This window comes from Ziziphus jujuba, chromosome 5 (genome assembly GCF_031755915.1).
Source record: "Ziziphus jujuba cultivar Dongzao chromosome 5, ASM3175591v1".
Taxonomy (NCBI): Eukaryota; Viridiplantae; Streptophyta; class Magnoliopsida; order Rosales; family Rhamnaceae; genus Ziziphus; species Ziziphus jujuba.
Genome location: NC_083383.1, coordinates 5,897,438 through 5,917,497, shown reverse-complemented (window position 1 = coordinate 5,917,497; position 20,060 = coordinate 5,897,438). Strand labels below are relative to the sequence as shown.

Genomic DNA, 20,060 nt, shown 5'->3' with positions numbered 1-20,060 from the left:
AAAAAAATGATAGTAAAATATATATATATATATATATGTATAGTGAAGTCTTTTAAAATATACTGTTTAAAACATAAGATAGCACAGGTTCACCATATTCGTATTATTATTATTATTATTATTATTCTTTGTTTGTCATTGTTATACAATTATTTCGAGAATTTACAGACAAGATGGATATCCTCAATCAAGCTTTATGGTTACAAATGAAAGAATGACGATATTCTGCTTTCTTTCTAATTTTTATTCCCCTCCCCCCCCCCCCCCCCCCCCCCCTTCCCCGGTATCTCTCTTTCTTTCCCTATCTACAGACTCCCCATCGCTTATCATCCCCAACCAATTCAAAGAAGAAATTACACCGCTTTCCATAAATAGATTACACAACGATTTACCAACCCTCTTACGATTTAGACTTCTAGAGAAATCCGAGTTTTTATTGGTTTCAGCTTCAAACCCATACTTTCTGGTGAAAGGAGCTCTGGCGCAATGCATGAAGGACTCAAGGGACTTCTTGGGCTGACACTTGATTGAGATGGCCTGTACAAGCCATATCCCATGAGAAAGTACTCCAGAGGCATCAACATGGCATGAGGTTGCTCCTCTGTCACCATAGACCCGCATGCCTGAACCTGAAGGTCTCCCAAAAGCTCAGCACATAAGCTTTTTAATCCCAATATTTATGCAATCCTAAAAACTGAAAAGGATAGGAGTCGAGACCGAAGTTACATACCTCAACCAAGGCACTATACCGTCTGTCTAGTTTTGAGGTCATGTAGAGAGCCTCAGCATGAAATGGAGAAGAATCCCCAACAAAAATTAGGGAACGACACTGTAGCTTTCTCAATCCATCTGTAATGTCAGGTCTCCTGATAGACATCAAAATTGAGTTCATACCAGGTATAGCAAAACATCATAAAGCTCCAAAATATGAAGCTCATGTACAAGGACAGCACGTTAACCCACATACTCTACCAACGCTAGCAAGACACGAAAGGTGCAAAGTAATAACTAAATTTACCCATTAATTGCTTCGAGAAATCGCCAAATATTTGAACTCTGCCTTTCGTCAAGGGACTGATAAAACAACACATAATTTTAAAACAAGTGCTCAGATATTGACCATCAGAAATAAAGGCATAATGCAAATAAGAAGGAAAACTTTTAAAGAAGAAATAAAAGGAAAAAGATAAGAGGACTAACCCTTCTGCATGCCTGAACTATATCAGATTCTGGTACTTGAGCACTGCCACGAACTTCCTGCCACCGAGATATAAAACTCAAACACAATTCTAATCCAGTTCTAAGAAAATAAAAGAAATGGAGATCAACATCAAAATTGGCCTACCTTACTGAAGTATCGCTTGAGTAATAACTCCTTCACCACTCCACACATGCCGTAAAAGTAAAGTAAATTTGATATCACCTGACATAGCCATAAATTTTATGTAAGACAAAGATTTATCTGATCCCCAACAAAAGTTTAGAAGATACAGAAAACCAACCTTATTATACAACCATTCTGTCCAAGAGGGTGCTTTACATAAAGGAGAAACAAGTATCAAACCCAAGACATGTTGTCTATATTTCATCTGTTGCCAATAGTTATACAGGGTTAAAAAGTACATAACATCCAATAGAATAATTTTATAGGCATTTGGGAAAAACTATGCACTTACAGCAAATAAGGTAAGGATGTAAGCTCCAGCTGTAACACCCATGCACATCACTGCACCAAGTCTATCAACAGAGAGAAAAATCAGGTGACGTCACTATATATTCATCCTAAGTACATAGATAGTGACCATGCAGTAACAAAATTAACAGCCATGAAGCTCAATATTATTGTGCACTAGGTGTTTCTAATTACATCGTAATCAGAGAATTAACCAGAAGCATTTCCAAACAACAGAAAATAAAAAGCAACCATTTGGGGCAAGAAAAATTTTCTAAGTCAATCCAATTAACCGAATAACAGAAGAGAATCTGCCAAGCAAAAGAAGAATATGCAATTACCTAAAAAAGTTAAGAACATCAGCAATCTGATCCACTAAGTCCTCAACAGAAAGCATAGGATAATCATTGCTAATTGTTTCAGCTCCCAACTGCAATAGCACTTGAAGAAAGTACGGGATAAGATACAGTGTGAATAATAGAACATAATAAGCAATACAGAAATCAAAATCAAGAACCAATTATATGAAGTCAAGTGATTGAGTAGCAAACCTCATGTCCAGGAGGACTAATATGATATATGCAAAAGTTATGGAGCAGCAAGGAACATGCTTCTGGACAAAAGAGTAATCCTTGAAAGCAGGACACATCTGACAAAATTACACATGAAAAGACAAAAGCTAATTAGGAGTCAATAGTAATACTAACAAAAAGAAACACTTCTAGAAAGTGAATATTTCTTTTGACGTTTCAATATTTTCCCAATGCAAACAGAACTTATAGAAGTAAGATTAGAACTGAGCAAGGGGAAAAAGCCACTGATTTCTAGATTTATTTACTTACGGTTTAAAGCTAAATCGGGATAGGTAATAAGAGCGGGCTTGTCCTGATCTCCAAACACAGCAACAGACACATATCCATGACAAGTTTTTACATGATGCTCCTGCAGGCAAATTACAATAAGAATGAGCTAACCTAAACAGAAATTCAAGAAAGTAAAATGAGGAATATTAGGTAAAGAAAATGCAACAGCATGATCAGAAAAATAACAAATCCTGGAACACCTTGATCCAAAAAGGAACAAAATCTTTCGTGTCAAAATATAATAACACTGATATGCCCTTCATAACCAAGTTGATACCATTTCCAAAAAGGAAAAACAATATATATATATATATATATATTTATTTATTTGTGCAGCGATGTTTGTTTTTCATAGGAAAATTAACCCATACGGTCGTACGGCATACTAACACTCGTCATTCTCCAAAAAGAAACTGCTAATTAAGCTTCCCGACAGATTAAAAAGTTAACTAGGCGCTTCCCTAATAAATTAAGGGTGATTACACAATCATTAATAGGTTAAAAGGAAATAAATGTTGAAAAATCAACAAGTAAAATTATAAAATTTAAGCAAATTCATCAAACTCAAACTTGTTATCGAATTGCAAATGATAAAAACCAAACCAAGCGCCATTATACACAATCAACAGAGAAAACAAGCCAAATACAACCTGCATTAAAAGAAGAAGTTGAAATTTCCCAATAGTCATTCCTAACGCAGATACGAAAATCATTCAATATTCATCCAACAACACGGTTAGAGATGCCGGAACCTCAAAATCGAAGAGTAAGGCCAAAGGAAAGTTAGGTAGGAATCAGCATAACCAATGCAATACTGTCAGGAAGAAAAGGCAACTTTAAAATGCTAACGAAATGCGTCATTTAAAATACGACGGGAAGTCCATTTCATTACTTTCATAGGTTTGGAATATTTCCAGCCACCAACTTTCCATTCCATTTTCCCGGCAACCAAACAAAAGCACGATATATTTAAAAAAAAAAAAAAAAACAAAACAAAACAAAAACCACACCAACAAGAGAAATGCATGAAATGCAGATACCTTTCCACCAATAGGAACTCCCTCCATATCCACCGACACCGAATCACTTGAATCCGCCATTCAACTTTCTCTATCTCTCAGCATATAAAGAGGTCCTCCGTCTTCTCTCTCTCTCTCTCTTTATGTCCCTCAATTTGTTGAGGCAATGGTATCGTTCTCCATGGCTTTTATATAATCAAAATCTCTCTCTCTCTCTCTATCTCTGTCTCCCCCTCCTTCTCCCTCCTTAAATTTGCATAACTCGTGGAGGACTCGCACGAGTGGCACCGAGTCACCGACGCTCGATCCCAAATGGGTCACGAGCGGTCCGTATGAACGCTACGGAGTCTAACCTTAGACTCTGGTTTAATTAACCACAGTTAGGCGAGGCCGACAATTCTTGCATTTTACTATATTGGCCTTTTTTGACATTTGACGATGACGTGTTTGTTTTTTTCTTTTTTGGGGTTCCCATGGATTTTATTATTCTTTTTTTTTCTTTTTTTCTTTTTTTAATTCTAAAAGCCCTTTTATTAATCTTTATTTGTCTTAAAAAAATATAAACAAGGTAATAAAGTTATAGCTTATCGTTCGTGGAGATATTATTCTTCTAAATACGAGTTAGGTTATGTCCTAGGTGGGTGTGTTTGTGTAAACAGGTAAAAACAGAAATCTTATTCATGTATTTTTAGATCGAGGCCTGAACGTAGAAAGCCATAGAATTTAAAACGTAGATATTCTTATTATAGGCTGAATATCTTTTCTTTTTCTTTTTGTTTCTTTTTTTTTTTTCTTTTTAGAATAATAATGATAATCGAATGAAATAAGACAATTATTATAATAACTTTTTACGCCGCTTATTTCTGTTATAACTGTCAAAACTATCGAATCAAAATTGTTAATATTGGTATGGGTATTGAAATGAGAATAAAAGTTTATCGTCTTGTGTTATTTTGTTGTTGTCCTTTTGGTCCAATGTGCTACTCGTGTTATAATTTTATGCTTTCAACAATCTATAATTGGAACTAACCAACCCAGAAAAAAAAAAAAAAAAGGAAAAAGAATACATTTATTTGGCATATTGTTATTATGGTAATTTATTATTAATTAATTCTTTTACATCCTTGATTGATATCATTGGAGGGACCTAGGGTATTTATTTGAATGGGATTTGGAGCAATCAGGTGTTTTTTTTTTGTTTTTTTGTTTATTAATAAATCATACATCTGTTTATAAAGAAAGTAATAAACTATTTTTTTATAACTTTTAATATTTTAAAATTATTCCAACTCAAAACCCTACCGCATAAAAGTGTAGATATTACCATTAAATTGTTTCTCCAGTATACAAATCATAATATAAATATTTGTTTTGTGTGTGTATATATATATATACACACAGTTTGCAAATTGTCTTTGAAAACGTGAAAACTTATATATTCAACACAATACTCTAAAAACTATAATATATTATTATATTTGAATTTCTTTTGTAATTATTTATTGAACTATACCAAAAATACGCTAACCTTTTTAAAAAATGGCCAATGAAATGCGTCTTTATTTGGTTATAAATATACGCTATAATTTCAGAAAATCGTTTTCGAAATTTAAACAAAAAACACAATTTAATTACTATTTGCAAAAGTATAAGAAAGTATGAGGCACGAAAGCAGCAAGAAATAACGGAATTGACCAATATCTAATAATACCATGATACATTTATACTTCTTATTTTTCTTGTTTTTTGCTAAGAGATACATTTATACTTCTTATTATGTTCGTTACTGGGAAATTTATTTTTATTATTATATATATTTTTGTATTTAGCTCTCTGACAATGTGGGAAAATGGAGAAAAACTTCAACACACCCAGAGTACTAGAGTACTGAAGAAAGTATGCATAAAGTATGCAAGTTTATTAAATGATGAATTTGTAAGATGCAGAGTTGGGTTTCAACCACTGGATTGTGTAGTTGAGACATCATGCCAAAGAATGCCAAAGGCTAAAGAGACTAGAGAGAGGGAGATTGATGTGGTCCATTTCCAAATTTAAAATTTTTCATGCATTTGTGCAAATGCAATCACTTTCCATTTAAATTTGGTATCTGTCATTACCATTCACCAGACAGTAGCTCCAAACCTTCATTTTCCCATTTTTTTTCCCACGCCTTTCAGCTTCCGCTTCCTTCCACTGAATATGAATTTATATATATATATATATATATATATAAATAATAAAATATAAACAAAAAATGAGTTTTCAACAGTAATTGCCAACACAAGCAGATCCTTTATTTTACCAAAATGAATCATCACGATTTTCATTTTATTATTCTTAATTATTTTTTTGTTTCACCTTATAATTTTCTTTTCTTTTCTTTTATCCCCTTCACATATGTGTATATATATATATATAAATTTTCCAAGATAACGAGGGTATACCATATTATAGAAATGGAAGGTATTCAATATATAATCGGTATAATTTACTTGTGGAATAATGAAGTCCCCTAATCGTGTTCTAAATATGCTAATCACGCCCTTGTATTTGCATATGTGGCCAAAAGACAAAATTTATGTATAAGTCAACCGGGTTTACCATGATCTATTCTCTCATCAACCCCAATATAAAATTTGAAATTCTCAAATAATTTATGGCGATTAAATTCCCATCAGCTCCCACCATCTGTAACATAGGCACGTTGAATGTCATTTTTCCTACCAGCCAAAAACATTAAAAGGCCTTTGTCAATCAAAACCCTCCAACGGCCGTCTGTATATGACATTTACCAACTTAATCATCTCTTTGTCCCTAAACCTCCTTTTAGATTAATTAATTGCATATATATTTGGAATTTCTCATGAAGTCACACCTGTACATTTCTCTCGTTTGAAGTTCCAGTTCTTGGAATCTTTGACCACCATAAAGCTTCCATCATCACCCACCAACCTTATATTCTAATTCATACAAATAATCCATTTTTTGGCTTTGCCATATTATTAATCAAGCCCTTATACTCTGCCATTTGATGATTTGAGATTAATCTCGATAATTATGTCAGACGGTCATAACTAATTTCCAAAAAAGAAAAACTATTATTCCTAAAACGCCCTCATGCACTGCCCCCACAATTTAGGCCAATAATATATATATATATATATATATGAAATTTCTTTTTTTTTGTTTTTTTTCGAAAAAAGGAATATGGGAAAGTTAAGCGAAGTAATAATTTATACTTTAAGAGAAAGTAATAAATATATTTGTAGAGTTTTAATGATGGAAGAAAAGATAAGGTACTACTTAATTAGATCTAGTACGTAATAAATGTAGATGGAGTATTAATTATTAGATACCTCATTTTGAATGAAGTCCACGTGAGCTTGTCATTGGTACTTTGACTTTAATTTCAATATCTTACACTTTTCCTCAAGATTTGGTCGTACTTTTGAATGATACCAGTACAGTCACCGACACAACCTGGAGAATGCCCGTAGCTTAAAACCGATCAGCTTGGCTGGCCTAATTCATGTTCTCTTTCCTCGTTATGTATTTTAAAAATCTATATATATATATATATATATTTGGCTTGAATTAACGTACCAATTTAGTTGGAAAATAAATGTAGATTTCGTTCTTTATGATTTTCTTTTTTCTTGATAACTTGGATGGGATTTTTAGCATTGAGCCTGATCGAAACAACAATATGAGATTATTACCTATCGTTATGTTTATTTGGAGCATCCAAAAAAAAAAAAAACATTTTTTAGAGTTATTAATGGACAAACAGATAATTAATAAAGTTGTTTTTTTTTTTTTAAGTATATATATTAATATATATATATATATATATTTTTGTCCTCCAGTAAATACATCTACACACTAAGAGAAAACCCAAAAAAGTGTCGGTGATGTGCTTGTTATCACAAGACTCTGGCTGAGGATGCGACTAAAGCGTAGGCGTAGCTTTACATGGTAAAACATTGCAAAGAACAAAGTACGAATTTCATTTCAAAAAGCGAAAAAGGTTATTATTTACTCACTCCAAAGAACGAAACAAGAATCCTCCCTTAGCAAAAGAAGAAAAGAAAAAAGAATCCTCAAAAGTATTAAAGCCCGGCAGCAATTAAATACATGGAATTTTTATTGCTAAAAAAAAAATTACATGGAATTTTTCCCTGTTTTTTGTTTTTTTTATTATTATTAATTTTTTTTCCTTACAAGCTAAATATATGTAATAAGGGACACGGAATAGACATGTAATATATAAGTTATAAGGTTGGTGAGGTTTCATGATCTGTGGTGTAAGGTTCTCGTGCCCTCACATCAAAGTTATGACCTCTGACCATCTCCCTTTCTTGGACGAGCGCCACGTGGAATTGGTTCCCTTTTCTTCATCCCTTACTTTTTCTATCATTGCCCTGTCTTCGTGAAGCTGCTTCATGAATTTCGTGATTTTATATGCCATCAAATCTAACAATTTTACAGAGCCAAAAAAAATCTAACAATTTTACCGCCACTAATGAATGTCTTTGAACTTCCACTTCCATTCATTTTAACACGTGATCAATTAACATGGGTCGGGAGTTAAATCAAACCCTTTTCTTTCTTCTTTTTTCTATTCTTTCATCTTTTTTTGGGTTTTTCTCTTCACTGCGTACCAATGCTTGAAACCAACATTTAAACCATTTTTTTTTTTTAATATATATGTCAAAAAGGATCATGATACTCTAAGCTAAATTTGATTAAACCAAATTAGTTTAGAGTAAATATTATCAAATCCAATGTCAATTTTGACGCTTAGCTAAGTTGATATTAACACTTACGAAAAATGTATATTTTTTCCACGGATAACAGGAAGCTATTAAGCTGGCTATTTTTGTCGTTTAGATCCAGGGGTCTTAGTCCAACGGATCCGAAGACCATGGGCTATTAGTCTGGAAAACGAAAGTAGAATTCAAACCCATCTCCATCCCAAGCGTTTCGCTTAAGAATGGACCTTGGATTGCATGTGCGTAGAGCATTGATCACAAATCAGCATAGCAGCTAAACTGTTGATACCACAACTTTAAATATAGGTCATAAAAATGAATTAAAAAGCCTAAATTCTGCAATATCCACAGTCTACCAACTAATAGAAGAAACAATCTATTGGATGCATGCATGGACTTTCTCTGTCCAAACAGACAAAATATATTGAGTACAATATTATGATAAGAACTTATTAAGACGGGCCAAGCAGAGAAGCCACTATGCAATCCCAAAATCGACTTCTCAATAATGGCCATCCGATCAAAAGGAAATGACTCGCACCTTGGTAGTAGAACAATATAACCAAAACTTGTACATATCAGCAAAGCACATGGAACTACTTGTACAGTGCTAATGTAAAATTTTATGCACATCTCTACGTGGTTTAAAGTTAGCATCCTTCCATGATGATGATGGAAATGTTCGCGAGCCCTACTAGGCTCAACTGTCTTTTGTAGATACAGAATTAGAGGCCAGACACAAGAAGAAGAATGTTTTCTTCTAGACGCAAAAATAAGTGTGTAGCATACATGTGATTTGCGAGTCCGAAATTGGTTGATCCAACTGAGATTGCACGCCACTGTGGCATGTCTTCAATATTTCCAAGAGAAATTGGATTTTCCACCTCACTCAAAATACTCCCACAACCATCATTACAAAGGCAGAAACTTCTCTATCCTTGACTTCTCATATCCAGTACTTGACAAACTTGGCCTGCATTATTTCTTCATTACACATTACCCCATCTTTGCGTTTTCTTGACCCATCAATAGTCATTGTGTTTAACATATCATCTGCATCCATATCTGCGGCATCCATAGTATCAGCCATTTCAAGATCACAATCATCCAGATACTCGCTATCTGGTTTAACTATTGGATGCACATGCTCTGTACTTGACCTGCTAATGATTTCTTTGGCTCGAAGCTTGGAAATCTCACAATCAAATATTCTTAACCCTTGATCTTCGGTATCCAGTATCCACTCTGAGGATGAAATCGCTTTGTGAATAAAAGTAATAGAAAAATTATGAAAAACAATTTATCTCAAAACATGAAGGAATCACACTTGGGCAGCTCATCTACAGTTAAAAACATAGAGATACCAGAGCAACTCACTGATAAAAGGCACAGGATTTGAAACATCTGAACTGAAAATTTTCCCCTCCATGCCAGTCTGATTGGTGATCCACTCAAGCAATTGAGAGGATAGGAAAGATTCAGAGAAAATGTTGATATAAGAAATGACTTTAGCCTGGTCATCATATTTCCTGTAGTCAACCACATTAATTATCAGATTAGCAGAGAAAAAAATAACAAAAAATCTACTCTTGGATCACATCCAAGACCATCATTTCTCATACCTAGCAAACCATATGGCATTTTCAGCAACAAGTAACCATTTGACAGCAAGATCTTTTAAAAGATCACCAGGCAGTGCTCGAATAACCGTATTAAATTTGAGGAATGAATAGTCCACCGCCATGACAACATCATGTAGAACTTTTCGCAAAATAAATTCATCTCCAGAATTCTGCAGCATGACAGAAACTGAAGTGAGCTAAATTATTCACACAGATACTGTTCGATATCTCACATTTACTGATCAATAAAGTGGCAATTTTTTCGAAACATGACTCTGCCACTATAAGAGAGAAACCTCTTGCCTACAATCTCAATTCAAGATAACAATAGCAGTTTTTGGACCAACCATACACAGGGTTTGTATCAGAAATCCAACGTACATGACATATATGATTTGTAGTATTTGTAAAGCTACTACCAGCTTACACATATATGCAATGTTACAAGAGGATACATGCCCGTATATATCTCTCTAGGCCACCAACCCAACACTCCTAATGAGTCCTGAAATTTAATTTTTAATTTTAAGAACAAATCCTCAAGCTTAGAGAATCTGGAAGGTCTATTTCAACCTAAGATCATCACTTTTTAATGTTCAAAATACAATTCAATAAATTAACGTTAAAATGCAAACAAAACTGACCAGCAGGTGGGTGACAGGCAACGCTGGCTCCAACAACATGCTAAAGAGAATATCTGATATATAACAGCAACAAATTATTAAAAAAAAATAAATAAATAAATAAATGAGAATAAGATTTAAAAAAACATATAAGAGCACAAACAAAAAGCAGTACTTCGAAAGAATCGGAAACACCTATAATGACTCAGACAGAGGCTCTACATTTACAAAGTATCAGTTTTCCAACTACTCGAGCAGAGCAGCAAAAAAAGAAGATAAAAGAACGGAAATTAGTATCTAACTTCGGATTAGCATAAACCGTTCTCACCGAAAAAGTAAAAACTCTGAAACCCGTTCATCGTCTGAAAAGCCAAGTTATGGACATCCTTCTCCAGCTCTACTCTCGAATTGCCGAGCCCAAACTTCAAGCACAGCCTCAACAAAAGCGCTTCGCACATAACAACCCCAGCAATATAGCTCATGCCACATCCCATCTTCACCATTCCCTTTCGAACCTCATCGCTAGCAATCGGAAAGAATGCTTCCAACTCATCCCCAACCCCAAGCCTATCCACCATCCACACGCGTATGGTGTCCAAGAAACAAGAATTCAAACCGCCATCGTCTTCACCACCCTTCCCACCACATCCACAGAAAATGCTACTATAACTAACGACCTTTTCCAGTACACTTTCAATCTCTCCCTCCAAATGTCGCTTTTCATACGCCAAATTGTGCAATTCGTACACAACCGGAGCGAGCAGAGCGATTCTTTTAAGCGCGCTGGTAGTACAGTACCAATCGCCGAACGAAACGAGCTGCTTGAACAAGTCCTTAGCCACCAAGACTCTTTCCAGAGGATCCTGGACCGTAAACTTTGCGGCTTGGAATGTGATCGCCGAGTAAAACCAGACGTTTACGAGTGGGGGATCGTGGAAGTTATAGAGCAATCGGGTTGAGATTGAACTGAAATCGGAGAAATCGGTTGCGCCACGGCGATAAGCGGCGATGAACTGGTTGATGGAATCTCGGACCATGGTTGTGCAGGTGTCTTGCGGGTTTCGGTTCTTGGAGGGCTCCGACTGAGTTTGGTTCATTTTGCAGAGAAATAAACCGAGAAACGGAGCGTCAGATTATGTAAATTGTGCGCCAAAATGGAAAAAAATTTCGGGACTCAGGAGTGACGGTTGGAAATTCGGTAATGAAAGCGAAACCCTAGTTTTTCGGTTAGTTTATGAAGTGGAAAAAAAGGGGAGGGAATTCTGTTGCATTTTGAATTTGGTTATTTTGGACTAAACAAATAATTAACTATTTCTCCTTCGTACGATCACGGGTTAAGTCATTTGCTCTTTTCCTTGCAAAAAAAACACAAAAAGGTACATTGCCCTTTTGACGATGCCGTTTCGTCGTTGTAGATTTTGTTTCCTGATATGCTACGAGCTTCTGCTTTCCATTTCTTTAATATTCTGTTACGAATAATAAATAACATATGTTATAGTATAATTTATCAAAAACATATGTTATACTGTAAAACTCATTCAAAAATCATTGCTAGTGCTTGCAGATAACTTAAAATGTCCCAAAAATCATATATTGGCTCAAACAATAATATGGATCATGTAACGGTATAAACAACATACAAAAATTTGAAGGACATAATAAACTATATGTAGAAGAGAATTACATTCTCGGCACTTGAATAAAAATAACACCCTAAGGACAATTTGTTGTTGTTATCAAATACTATATAAGATACGAGTTTTATACGGTATATGTACAGTGTTTAACAGTCTCTTTGCAAAGCTGCTGAGAATTTGTATGTAATGCAATATGTACACTTTTTTGATGAATGTAATGCAATATGTACACCGGCACCAGAGTATCAACATCATTGTTATGTTTTTGAACTTCGAGTTCCATGATTTGCAATTAGTTTTCGATGATTGAATTACTTCTATTCAGCTTTCAATGACGACAATAATACAAAGATCAATGCAAAATCTTTCCCCACATGAGAGGTCATAACTTTTTTTGGCAAAAATAATTTCTTTAATTCAATAGTATTGTGTTTCTATGTTATGTAATTATTATATTACGTAAAACACGTTAGTCAAAGTGATCCCAAATCAAATAGTGTAAGTATTTTTTAAAAAAAAAAAAAAAAGATAGCATACGAAAGATTATAAATGATATATATCTCATTATATACTATGCACACAAATTTCTTTATATATATATATATATTTTTTTTTTATCAAAAAAATAAATTTTATATATTTTTACGTGGGAACAGACTGAAAAATTCAAAGAAATAAGAGTAATTGACAACCAAAATAGCGATAGCAAACTTATGGCATCCCATCCTCAAATTTTGGATTCCATTACGCTGGTAAATAATATTTCTCAATTTTACATACTAAATTCAAATACAATGTCGTTTTTATCAATTGAAGATGCCGGACAATAAATTAAAAGCAATTTTATGAAATCGGAGAGAAGCATCATCCAAGCACTTCACTAAATCATGTATGTGTGTTTTTTCGCAAGAACCATCTATTTGGAATTGCTAATTTTACAAGAATAAAGCTCAAAATGAAAATAGTAACCAATCCAAATTAATGCTGTGTTTGAAAGGAGACGCATACCGATCTTCGTTTGTTTCATCCCTATAGTCCAATAAACGACGTTTAATTATTATTATTATTATTATTTTTTATTTTTTTAAAAAAGCTTAGCCCATTGAAAACCACGCCGATGTCTATTAAACTTCATCCATAAAATTGACAATTATAAATTAAAAAAGAAAATCCATATAAAAATTTTCAACTTAAAAAATATATAAATATTTAGTACTGCTAGGAATAATTTCTGTATTACGCTTATAGCTATGATATATTGAATTTTATATCCTAAAGAAATGATAGGATAAAGACTAAAAAGGCCTCTGTAATTGTTTTAGTTTAGATATACACGACAAAATCTGCTAAAAAGCTACGCCCTGCTGTCTGTTTTTCCTCTTTTATTCACGGTGAGAGAAAAATCGAAAAAAGTAAGAGAGGAATCACAGAGATTAGAGCAACAAAAATAGTAGAGAGGGGGAGTGTGGAAATTCTCCATCGCTGCTCTGCTTGGTTTCGTAGCCGAGATTGGCGTCGAATGGATGACGAGGAACTGAGACACTGTATTCAATTGGCGACGGAGATCTTTACCAATCCGTGAGATTCATCGTAATCCGAATCTCAGATCGACTGCTTCTGCATTGATTTGTGTTTTTTCTTCTTTTGCTCCGTTTCTCGAATTCTTTTTTCAATAATAATAATAATAATAAACAATAAATGAACGGCGGCGGGGAGGGGGTATCGGCTTCGGCGGCGCCGCTGGAGTGGAAATTCTCGCAGGTGTTCGGAGAACGTACGGCCGGCGAAGAAGTTCAGGAAGGTAACTTTTTTTGATTTCCGATTCTTAATAATTAGGGATTCGTTATTATTGTTATTATTATTTCTATTATGTTTCTCGATTTTTTCTTTTCTATTGGATTGCTGTTTTCATCCACTATTTCAGGGGTTGTGAGGTATATTTTGGAATTGAATTACGTAAAAAATATAACACGGCAATCCAGAGTGAGGTTTGAGTTTGAGCTTAAAATTTAGTTATTCCCCAACAGGGATCATTTCTTGTTTTTTGATGGTGTGAAACAATGTAAACTATGTTTATGCTCTTCTTCTTCTCTTTTTATTTTTTATTTTATTTTTTATTTTTTATTATTTTATTTTTTCCTTCTGGACATTTGTGGATTGGCGGGGTCTTTTCATATGTCATTGATTTGGTTGCACAAAGTTGGGGTCAGTCGCTTCCTAGGTTGAGATTAAGCAGTGAGTTCAAGGAATCCGAGGACTTCTTAGGCTTATTATGGAGGTTTGACGGCATTAATCAAGATAGTGATTTAAATTATAGTTTTGCAAATTGGATGTTGAAGTTGTAAAGTCGAGGCTATCAGCTAAGCAGGTTCATGAAAGCAAAATAATAATGACCAAGTAGATGTGTAAAGATTTTGTTTAGTTCAGAGTAGATAAATTATCAATCATTGTATTTGGAAGCTACGTTTGCAGTTAAATATGGTAATGGCTATGTGAGTGTCACCTAAATCAAGACAACCATATATGCGAAGCATGGTCTAAGCTTCTGCTGCCTGTTGGAAGCATTACATTGTCATATGATGCATTTCACATAAATGAAGAATTATTGAAAGGCCTAAATAGTCAAATTCGATGCAATTAGCATGTCTTTGGCTGATCAGAGCCGATCATGTTGATGTGGAGTTGTTGAAAATATATATTGATCGGGCAACAGCAAAGATTTAAGTTAACTAGGTTTTTTGTACTGGTAGTGGTATGCATGTGTGTGTGTGTGTATGCATGAATGTGCTTACATATGCATGCATTGGATCAATGGGGTTTTTTTCTAGATAATGTTGTTCGGCTGACCATGTTTTAGCAGATATCTAAGCTTACTCATACATTATGAATTTCTTCCATCTTTGGAACATCCACACTAATAACCACCATTAATGTAGGAATGGAGTTTAGAGCTTTCATTTCAAGGAACTGGGAAACTATTGTAGTTGTAGTTTGTACCCAATCTGTGCTGCTAGCTTTAAGTACTATTTAATAATTGTTATCCGCTTCCCTCTTTCAAAATGCATACATATTTATGTATCAACCCATACATAACTAGGTTTGCCTGCTGATTTTTCTTGTTGCAGTTGATATCATATCTGCTATTGAATTTGATAGAACTGGAGATCATCTTGCAACTGGAGATCGTGGAGGTCGAGTGGTTTTGTTTGAAAGAACTGATAATAAAGAAGTAAGTTTGAGTACTTTTTGTGCAGTTAATTTTCTTTTCTTCATACATAAGTTTGTATATGTATTATCTTTATTGTGTTGTAACAATTTTGTAATACTGTTCCATGACATAAGCATGGTGGACATCGGAGAGATCTAGAGAGGACAGATTATTCGATCGGTAGGCATCCTGAGTTCCGTTACAAAACTGAGTTCCAGAGTCATGAACCTGAGGTATTACTTTTGATGTTGCATAGGATCATTTTCTGTTTGCTAATACTTATTTTCCTGACTTCTTCAACCTGAAATTAATAATTTTGCAAATTTCCTGCTTGTTTACTCTCAGTTTGACTATCTTAAAAGCCTGGAGATTGAGGAGAAAATTAACAAGATTAGATGGTGCCAAACAGCTAATGGTGCTCTGTTTCTTCTCTCAACCAATGACAAAACAATCAAATTTTGGAAGGTAGAGAAGGCCTCTTCTGAACTTTTCGAGTTAAAATGCATAACGCAACATTTTTATCAATTTATGATTTATATCTGACCTCAAACAAATATTTTATTTTCTGTGTACTTCTATAGAATTGCTCTTTGGAAGAAGACAACCCTATCTAATTAATTACAATTGGAAACAAGTGGATGTTGATTTGAAATAAAGTTGACTATCTATATTTTGTAAAAATTTTTTATTACTACTCAATGAGCAAATTATTTTATTTGAAAGAATAAAGATTGGAATTTTATAAACCCTGTGATATTTCTGTTACTATTGCTTTAATTTTTTGCAGGTCCAAGAGAAGAAGGTTAAGAAAGTTTGTGATATGAATGTGGATCCTTCAAAAGCTGTGGGAAACGGTCCTGTTGTTGGTTGTACATCGACGAGCTCCAGACCATATCTTGCAAATGGAGGATGTAAAGAAAGACCTATCAGTTATCTGAGCAATGATGTTTCATTCCCACCCGGGGGTTTCTCATCCCTGCATTTGCCTGTGGTAGTTGTATTTATGCTATTTTATTTCTTCTGCAGCATAAGGTTTTTGTTTCTACAAATAATTAGTGCAGAAGCTATTAGGTTTGACATGATTGAATATTGGAATGATTTTATATGATTCATTTCTAACACTTTTTGCATATGTTGCATCCAGGTGACCAGCCATGAGACAAGTCTTACGGCTAGATGTAGAAGAGTATATGCCCATGCTCATGACTATCATATCAATTCCATTTCGAATAACAGGTGCATCTTTTTTAATGAGTTTGTACCTCTACTTCTGTCTTTATTATGTTTCTCCCTTACTTATTCATCGCGTGTCTCTTTTTAATTTGGATGTTCAGTCTTACCTGTTTCATGTTGCATTAGCTTGTCCGGTCAATGGAGGTGGTGAATGTTGCATCTGTTTGATTGTCCAATTGTGTAGCATGTGATATCAAAGAGAAGTAAAATTTAAGACACTATTTATCGAAAAGAAAAACAGAAGCCTTAACTTTGTGTCTTTTCTTTTCTTATACATGGTATACATTGTCGTATTGTTGCCAGGTTGTTATCTCTGAAATTTATGGTTGTCTTCTATCTCATTCATGACCATTCACTGATCTTAATATGTCTTTCTTTTTTTCTTTTCTTTTTTTTTTTTTTTGTTGTAGTGATGGTGAAACTTTTATATCAGCTGATGACCTCCGAATTAATCTTTGGAACCTTGAGATTAGCAATCAAAGTTTTAATATTGTTGATGTGAAGCCTGCAAATATGGAAGATCTAACTGGTAGGACAAAAGCACTGTGAATGAGACTTGTGCTTTTCTTCGTTTGAGTGCCTGAATTTTGGTTGTTGTTCAAAGATTTGATATCTGAATTGAATTCTCGTTAGAGGGATAAATTAGTTTCATATGTGTGCAGAGGTGATAACTTCAGCGGAATTTCACCCTACTCAATGTAACATGTTAGCATATAGTAGCTCCAAGGGTTCAATTCGTCTCATTGATATGCGTCAATCAGCTTTGTGTGATACCCATAGCAAACTGTAAGTTTTGTCTCTTCTCTCTCTAACTTTGGTATTTTCATTTGCACCTCAGGATTTTGGAACTGTGAATGCTGCTGATGCTTTTTGGTACTGCATAGTACTTTATTTTTTATTATTATGTTTTAAATGATGCAGATTTGAGGAACAGGAAGTGGTTGGTTCTAAGTCCTTTTTTACTGAGATAATAGCCTCAATTTCAGATATTAAGTTTGCGAAGGATGGAAGGCATATTCTTAGTCGTGATTACATGACTCTTAAGGTCTGTATTTTCGGATAATGTATTTTATAACATCTTTAGATATTTATTTGTATTTGCATCAGAACTACCTATGATGCCATATGGTGGAAAAGGAGCTTATGGCTTTATATTAGCATTTTAATTTTGAGTACTTTCCATTATTTCTTCCCTCGATAGGCGCCACTTCTATGTAAGTGATGTACTTAGAAACTTAAACTTTGAAAGTTGTAATGCCCCTAAAATTCTCCATGGATTCTTGCCTCATTTTATTTTTTCCTTCCCAGCTGTGGGACATTAATATGGATTCTGGCCCAGTCGCAACTTTTCAGGTTCATGAATATTTAAGACCCAAGGTAAAACATATTTTAGAAAGTTGATTTTTAGTCTGGAGTACTTGATGAGTCTTAGATTTATATATACCATAAAGTGCAATTGATCTTAGTTGTTTATGTTGACCAGCTGTGTGATCTATACGAAAATGATTCTATCTTCGATAAATTTGAGTGCTGTCTAAGTGGAGATGGACTCCATGTGGCAACAGGTTCCTACAGGTCTGTTTTTCACACAAAACACACACACACACACACACAAACACACACACACACACACACACACACACAGAGGGACATATCATGATGTTTTGATATTTCAATTAAATAGACAAAGCTTGCATATTGTTTATGCAAGAATGTGTAATGTGAACCATTTTCTGTGATTACAGCAATCTGTTTCGTGTGTTTGGTTGTTCTGAAGGCAGTACAGAAGCAACAACTTTAGAAGCCAGCAAAACCCCCATGAGGTATATTCTGGAAATGTATATAAGACTAGTCCAGTTGTATATGATGATGGTGACAGTTCAAATGTATATCGGAAAACTCTTGTTGGCTGTTTCGTCTTAATTTGGTATAAGCTCATTTTTGTTATGCTTCCAGGAGACAAGTCCAAAACCCATCAAGGCCTTCTAGACCTATGGGCTCCCTTCCTCGTGTTTTAAGGCGAGGTATGCCTTATCTTACATATGATATTTGCTTGTCCAGTGTCTCAAGTTTAAAAGATACGGTGGGTGGTGGCCTGCATATTGTCAATTACTAGACTTCTGCTTGCTAATCGGTTAGGTTCATAAGTAAATTTAGTTATGCCTCTGTGATAATTGACTTGGTTATAAGGTTTGATTTATATAAGTTGAGTTGCCATACAACTTATATGGAAGGGACTTATTTGCTATCGAGAAGTAACCTTTCTGCAGCTTTTTTCATCGTGTCAGATTATTCCTATTCTTTTTGTCCATTAACTATTTTCTTTTCCCTGTTTTCATTTCCTTCCACGATAAAAAAGGTGTGGATACCTCTGGAGCTGACGCAAATGGAAATGCTTTTGATTTTACGACAAAGTTGCTACATCTTGCATGGCATCCAACTGATAACTCACTTGCCTGTGCTGCATCAAACAGCCTTTATATGTATTATGCGTAAAGATAGTTTTGGGGAAGTAGCACTTTTGCTGGGCGAAGTTTTTTCGAGTAGGCTTGTATGCCTTCTTCCCCTACCATTGTTGTGGAAGCTGCATCATCTACCAGAATCTTTGCTATCCATAAGACTAACCATCCAAGATCAGGATAACATTTTGCTTTCAAATTTTTGAGGAAGAAACTAAGCCTCTTTCTTTCAGTCAGGATCAAGTGAAATGGAGCTATGCTCGGCTGCTGATGAAAAGAAGGCTGTGTGTAATATTGTCAGCCGACAAAATGGTGTCCTAACATGGAGCTGGGAGAAGTTGCTTCTTGTGGGTGCATCAATTCTTATTGATACCTTGGCCTTCAACCTTGTATTATTTGAACTTAGTAGTAAGGCATGTGAAATTTTATCATGTTGTTCTTTTTCAGTCTAACCATTCTTTCCACTCTTCCAGAATTTGCTGATTTGTTATGATCTTTGCCGAGTTTATGGTACCTTTGGACATGGCCGGCTGAAGAGCAAGGCCACCAAGGCCTCTGCCTATGGCCCCATAAAAAAGGAGGGTTCCAACAGTTTAAATATTGTACTCTTTTATATTTATATTTATTTTTAAAATTTTATTTATTATATTAAATAAGTTTTTTTTTTCCTTTTTTTTCTTTTTTTAATTTGGATTGGACGAATTCATACTCTAACATTGTTATACGAGGATTTTTGTTTTTTGTTTTTTGTTTTTTTTTTTTTTTTTTTTTTTTTTTTTTGGGTTGCTTGACTGTGTTGTGGGATTATGAGATATGGTTTTCGAAAAAATAATATTAATTTTATTTTTATGAGAAATACAGTTTTTTGCCAAAAAAAATATTATTAGTGGAACTTTAATTCATAAAGTATGATATGCGGTTCGAACAAAAAGAGAAAAAAAGAAAAAAGGTT

At 34.3% G+C, this 20,060-nt stretch overlaps 3 protein-coding genes across 4 annotated transcripts; 1 reads left to right on the top strand and 2 right to left on the bottom strand.

The window, feature by feature from the left end:
* Positions 1 to 88: 88 nt before the first annotated feature.
* LOC107420081 (protein NDL2) lies at positions 89 to 3,881 on the bottom strand. The gene is made up of 11 exons (XM_016028946.4): positions 3,576 to 3,881; positions 2,515 to 2,614; positions 2,224 to 2,321; positions 2,014 to 2,102; positions 1,677 to 1,737; positions 1,503 to 1,589; positions 1,346 to 1,423; positions 1,201 to 1,257; positions 1,019 to 1,074; positions 731 to 866; positions 89 to 629 (listed from the first exon to the last, which is right to left on the bottom strand). Exons 1-11 carry the CDS (start codon positions 3,633 to 3,635, stop codon positions 408 to 410), a joined length of 1,044 nt encoding a protein of 347 aa, XP_015884432.1. The 5' UTR covers positions 3,636 to 3,881; the 3' UTR covers positions 89 to 407.
* A 4,713-nt stretch (positions 3,882 to 8,594) lies between these two features.
* LOC107420035 (uncharacterized) lies at positions 8,595 to 11,983 on the bottom strand. The gene is made up of 5 exons (XM_048475235.2): positions 10,900 to 11,983; positions 10,593 to 10,645; positions 9,949 to 10,118; positions 9,704 to 9,855; positions 8,595 to 9,571 (listed from the first exon to the last, which is right to left on the bottom strand). The coding sequence occupies exons 1-5, from the start codon at positions 11,666 to 11,668 to the stop codon at positions 9,273 to 9,275; spliced, it is 1,443 nt and encodes a 480-aa protein (XP_048331192.1). The 5' UTR covers positions 11,669 to 11,983; the 3' UTR covers positions 8,595 to 9,272.
* A 1,491-nt stretch (positions 11,984 to 13,474) lies between these two features.
* LOC107420151 (serine/threonine protein phosphatase 2A 55 kDa regulatory subunit B beta isoform) lies at positions 13,475 to 19,775 on the top strand. Of its 2 annotated transcripts, none has more exons than XM_016029041.4 (14): positions 13,475 to 14,009; positions 15,334 to 15,437; positions 15,551 to 15,649; positions 15,762 to 15,881; positions 16,204 to 16,407; positions 16,561 to 16,652; positions 17,060 to 17,178; positions 17,312 to 17,435; positions 17,571 to 17,694; positions 17,958 to 18,026; positions 18,133 to 18,224; positions 18,395 to 18,472; positions 18,606 to 18,673; positions 19,009 to 19,775. In XM_016029041.4, exons 1-14 carry the CDS (start codon positions 13,907 to 13,909, stop codon positions 19,143 to 19,145), a joined length of 1,533 nt encoding a protein of 510 aa, XP_015884527.1. In that variant the 5' UTR covers positions 13,475 to 13,906; the 3' UTR covers positions 19,146 to 19,775. The 2 variants fall into 2 exon arrangements, with proteins under 2 accessions (XP_015884527.1, XP_015884526.1); XM_016029040.4 differs by having other exon boundaries at positions 13,476 to 14,009; positions 16,204 to 16,410.
* The last annotated feature ends 285 nt before the right edge of the window (positions 19,776 to 20,060 follow it).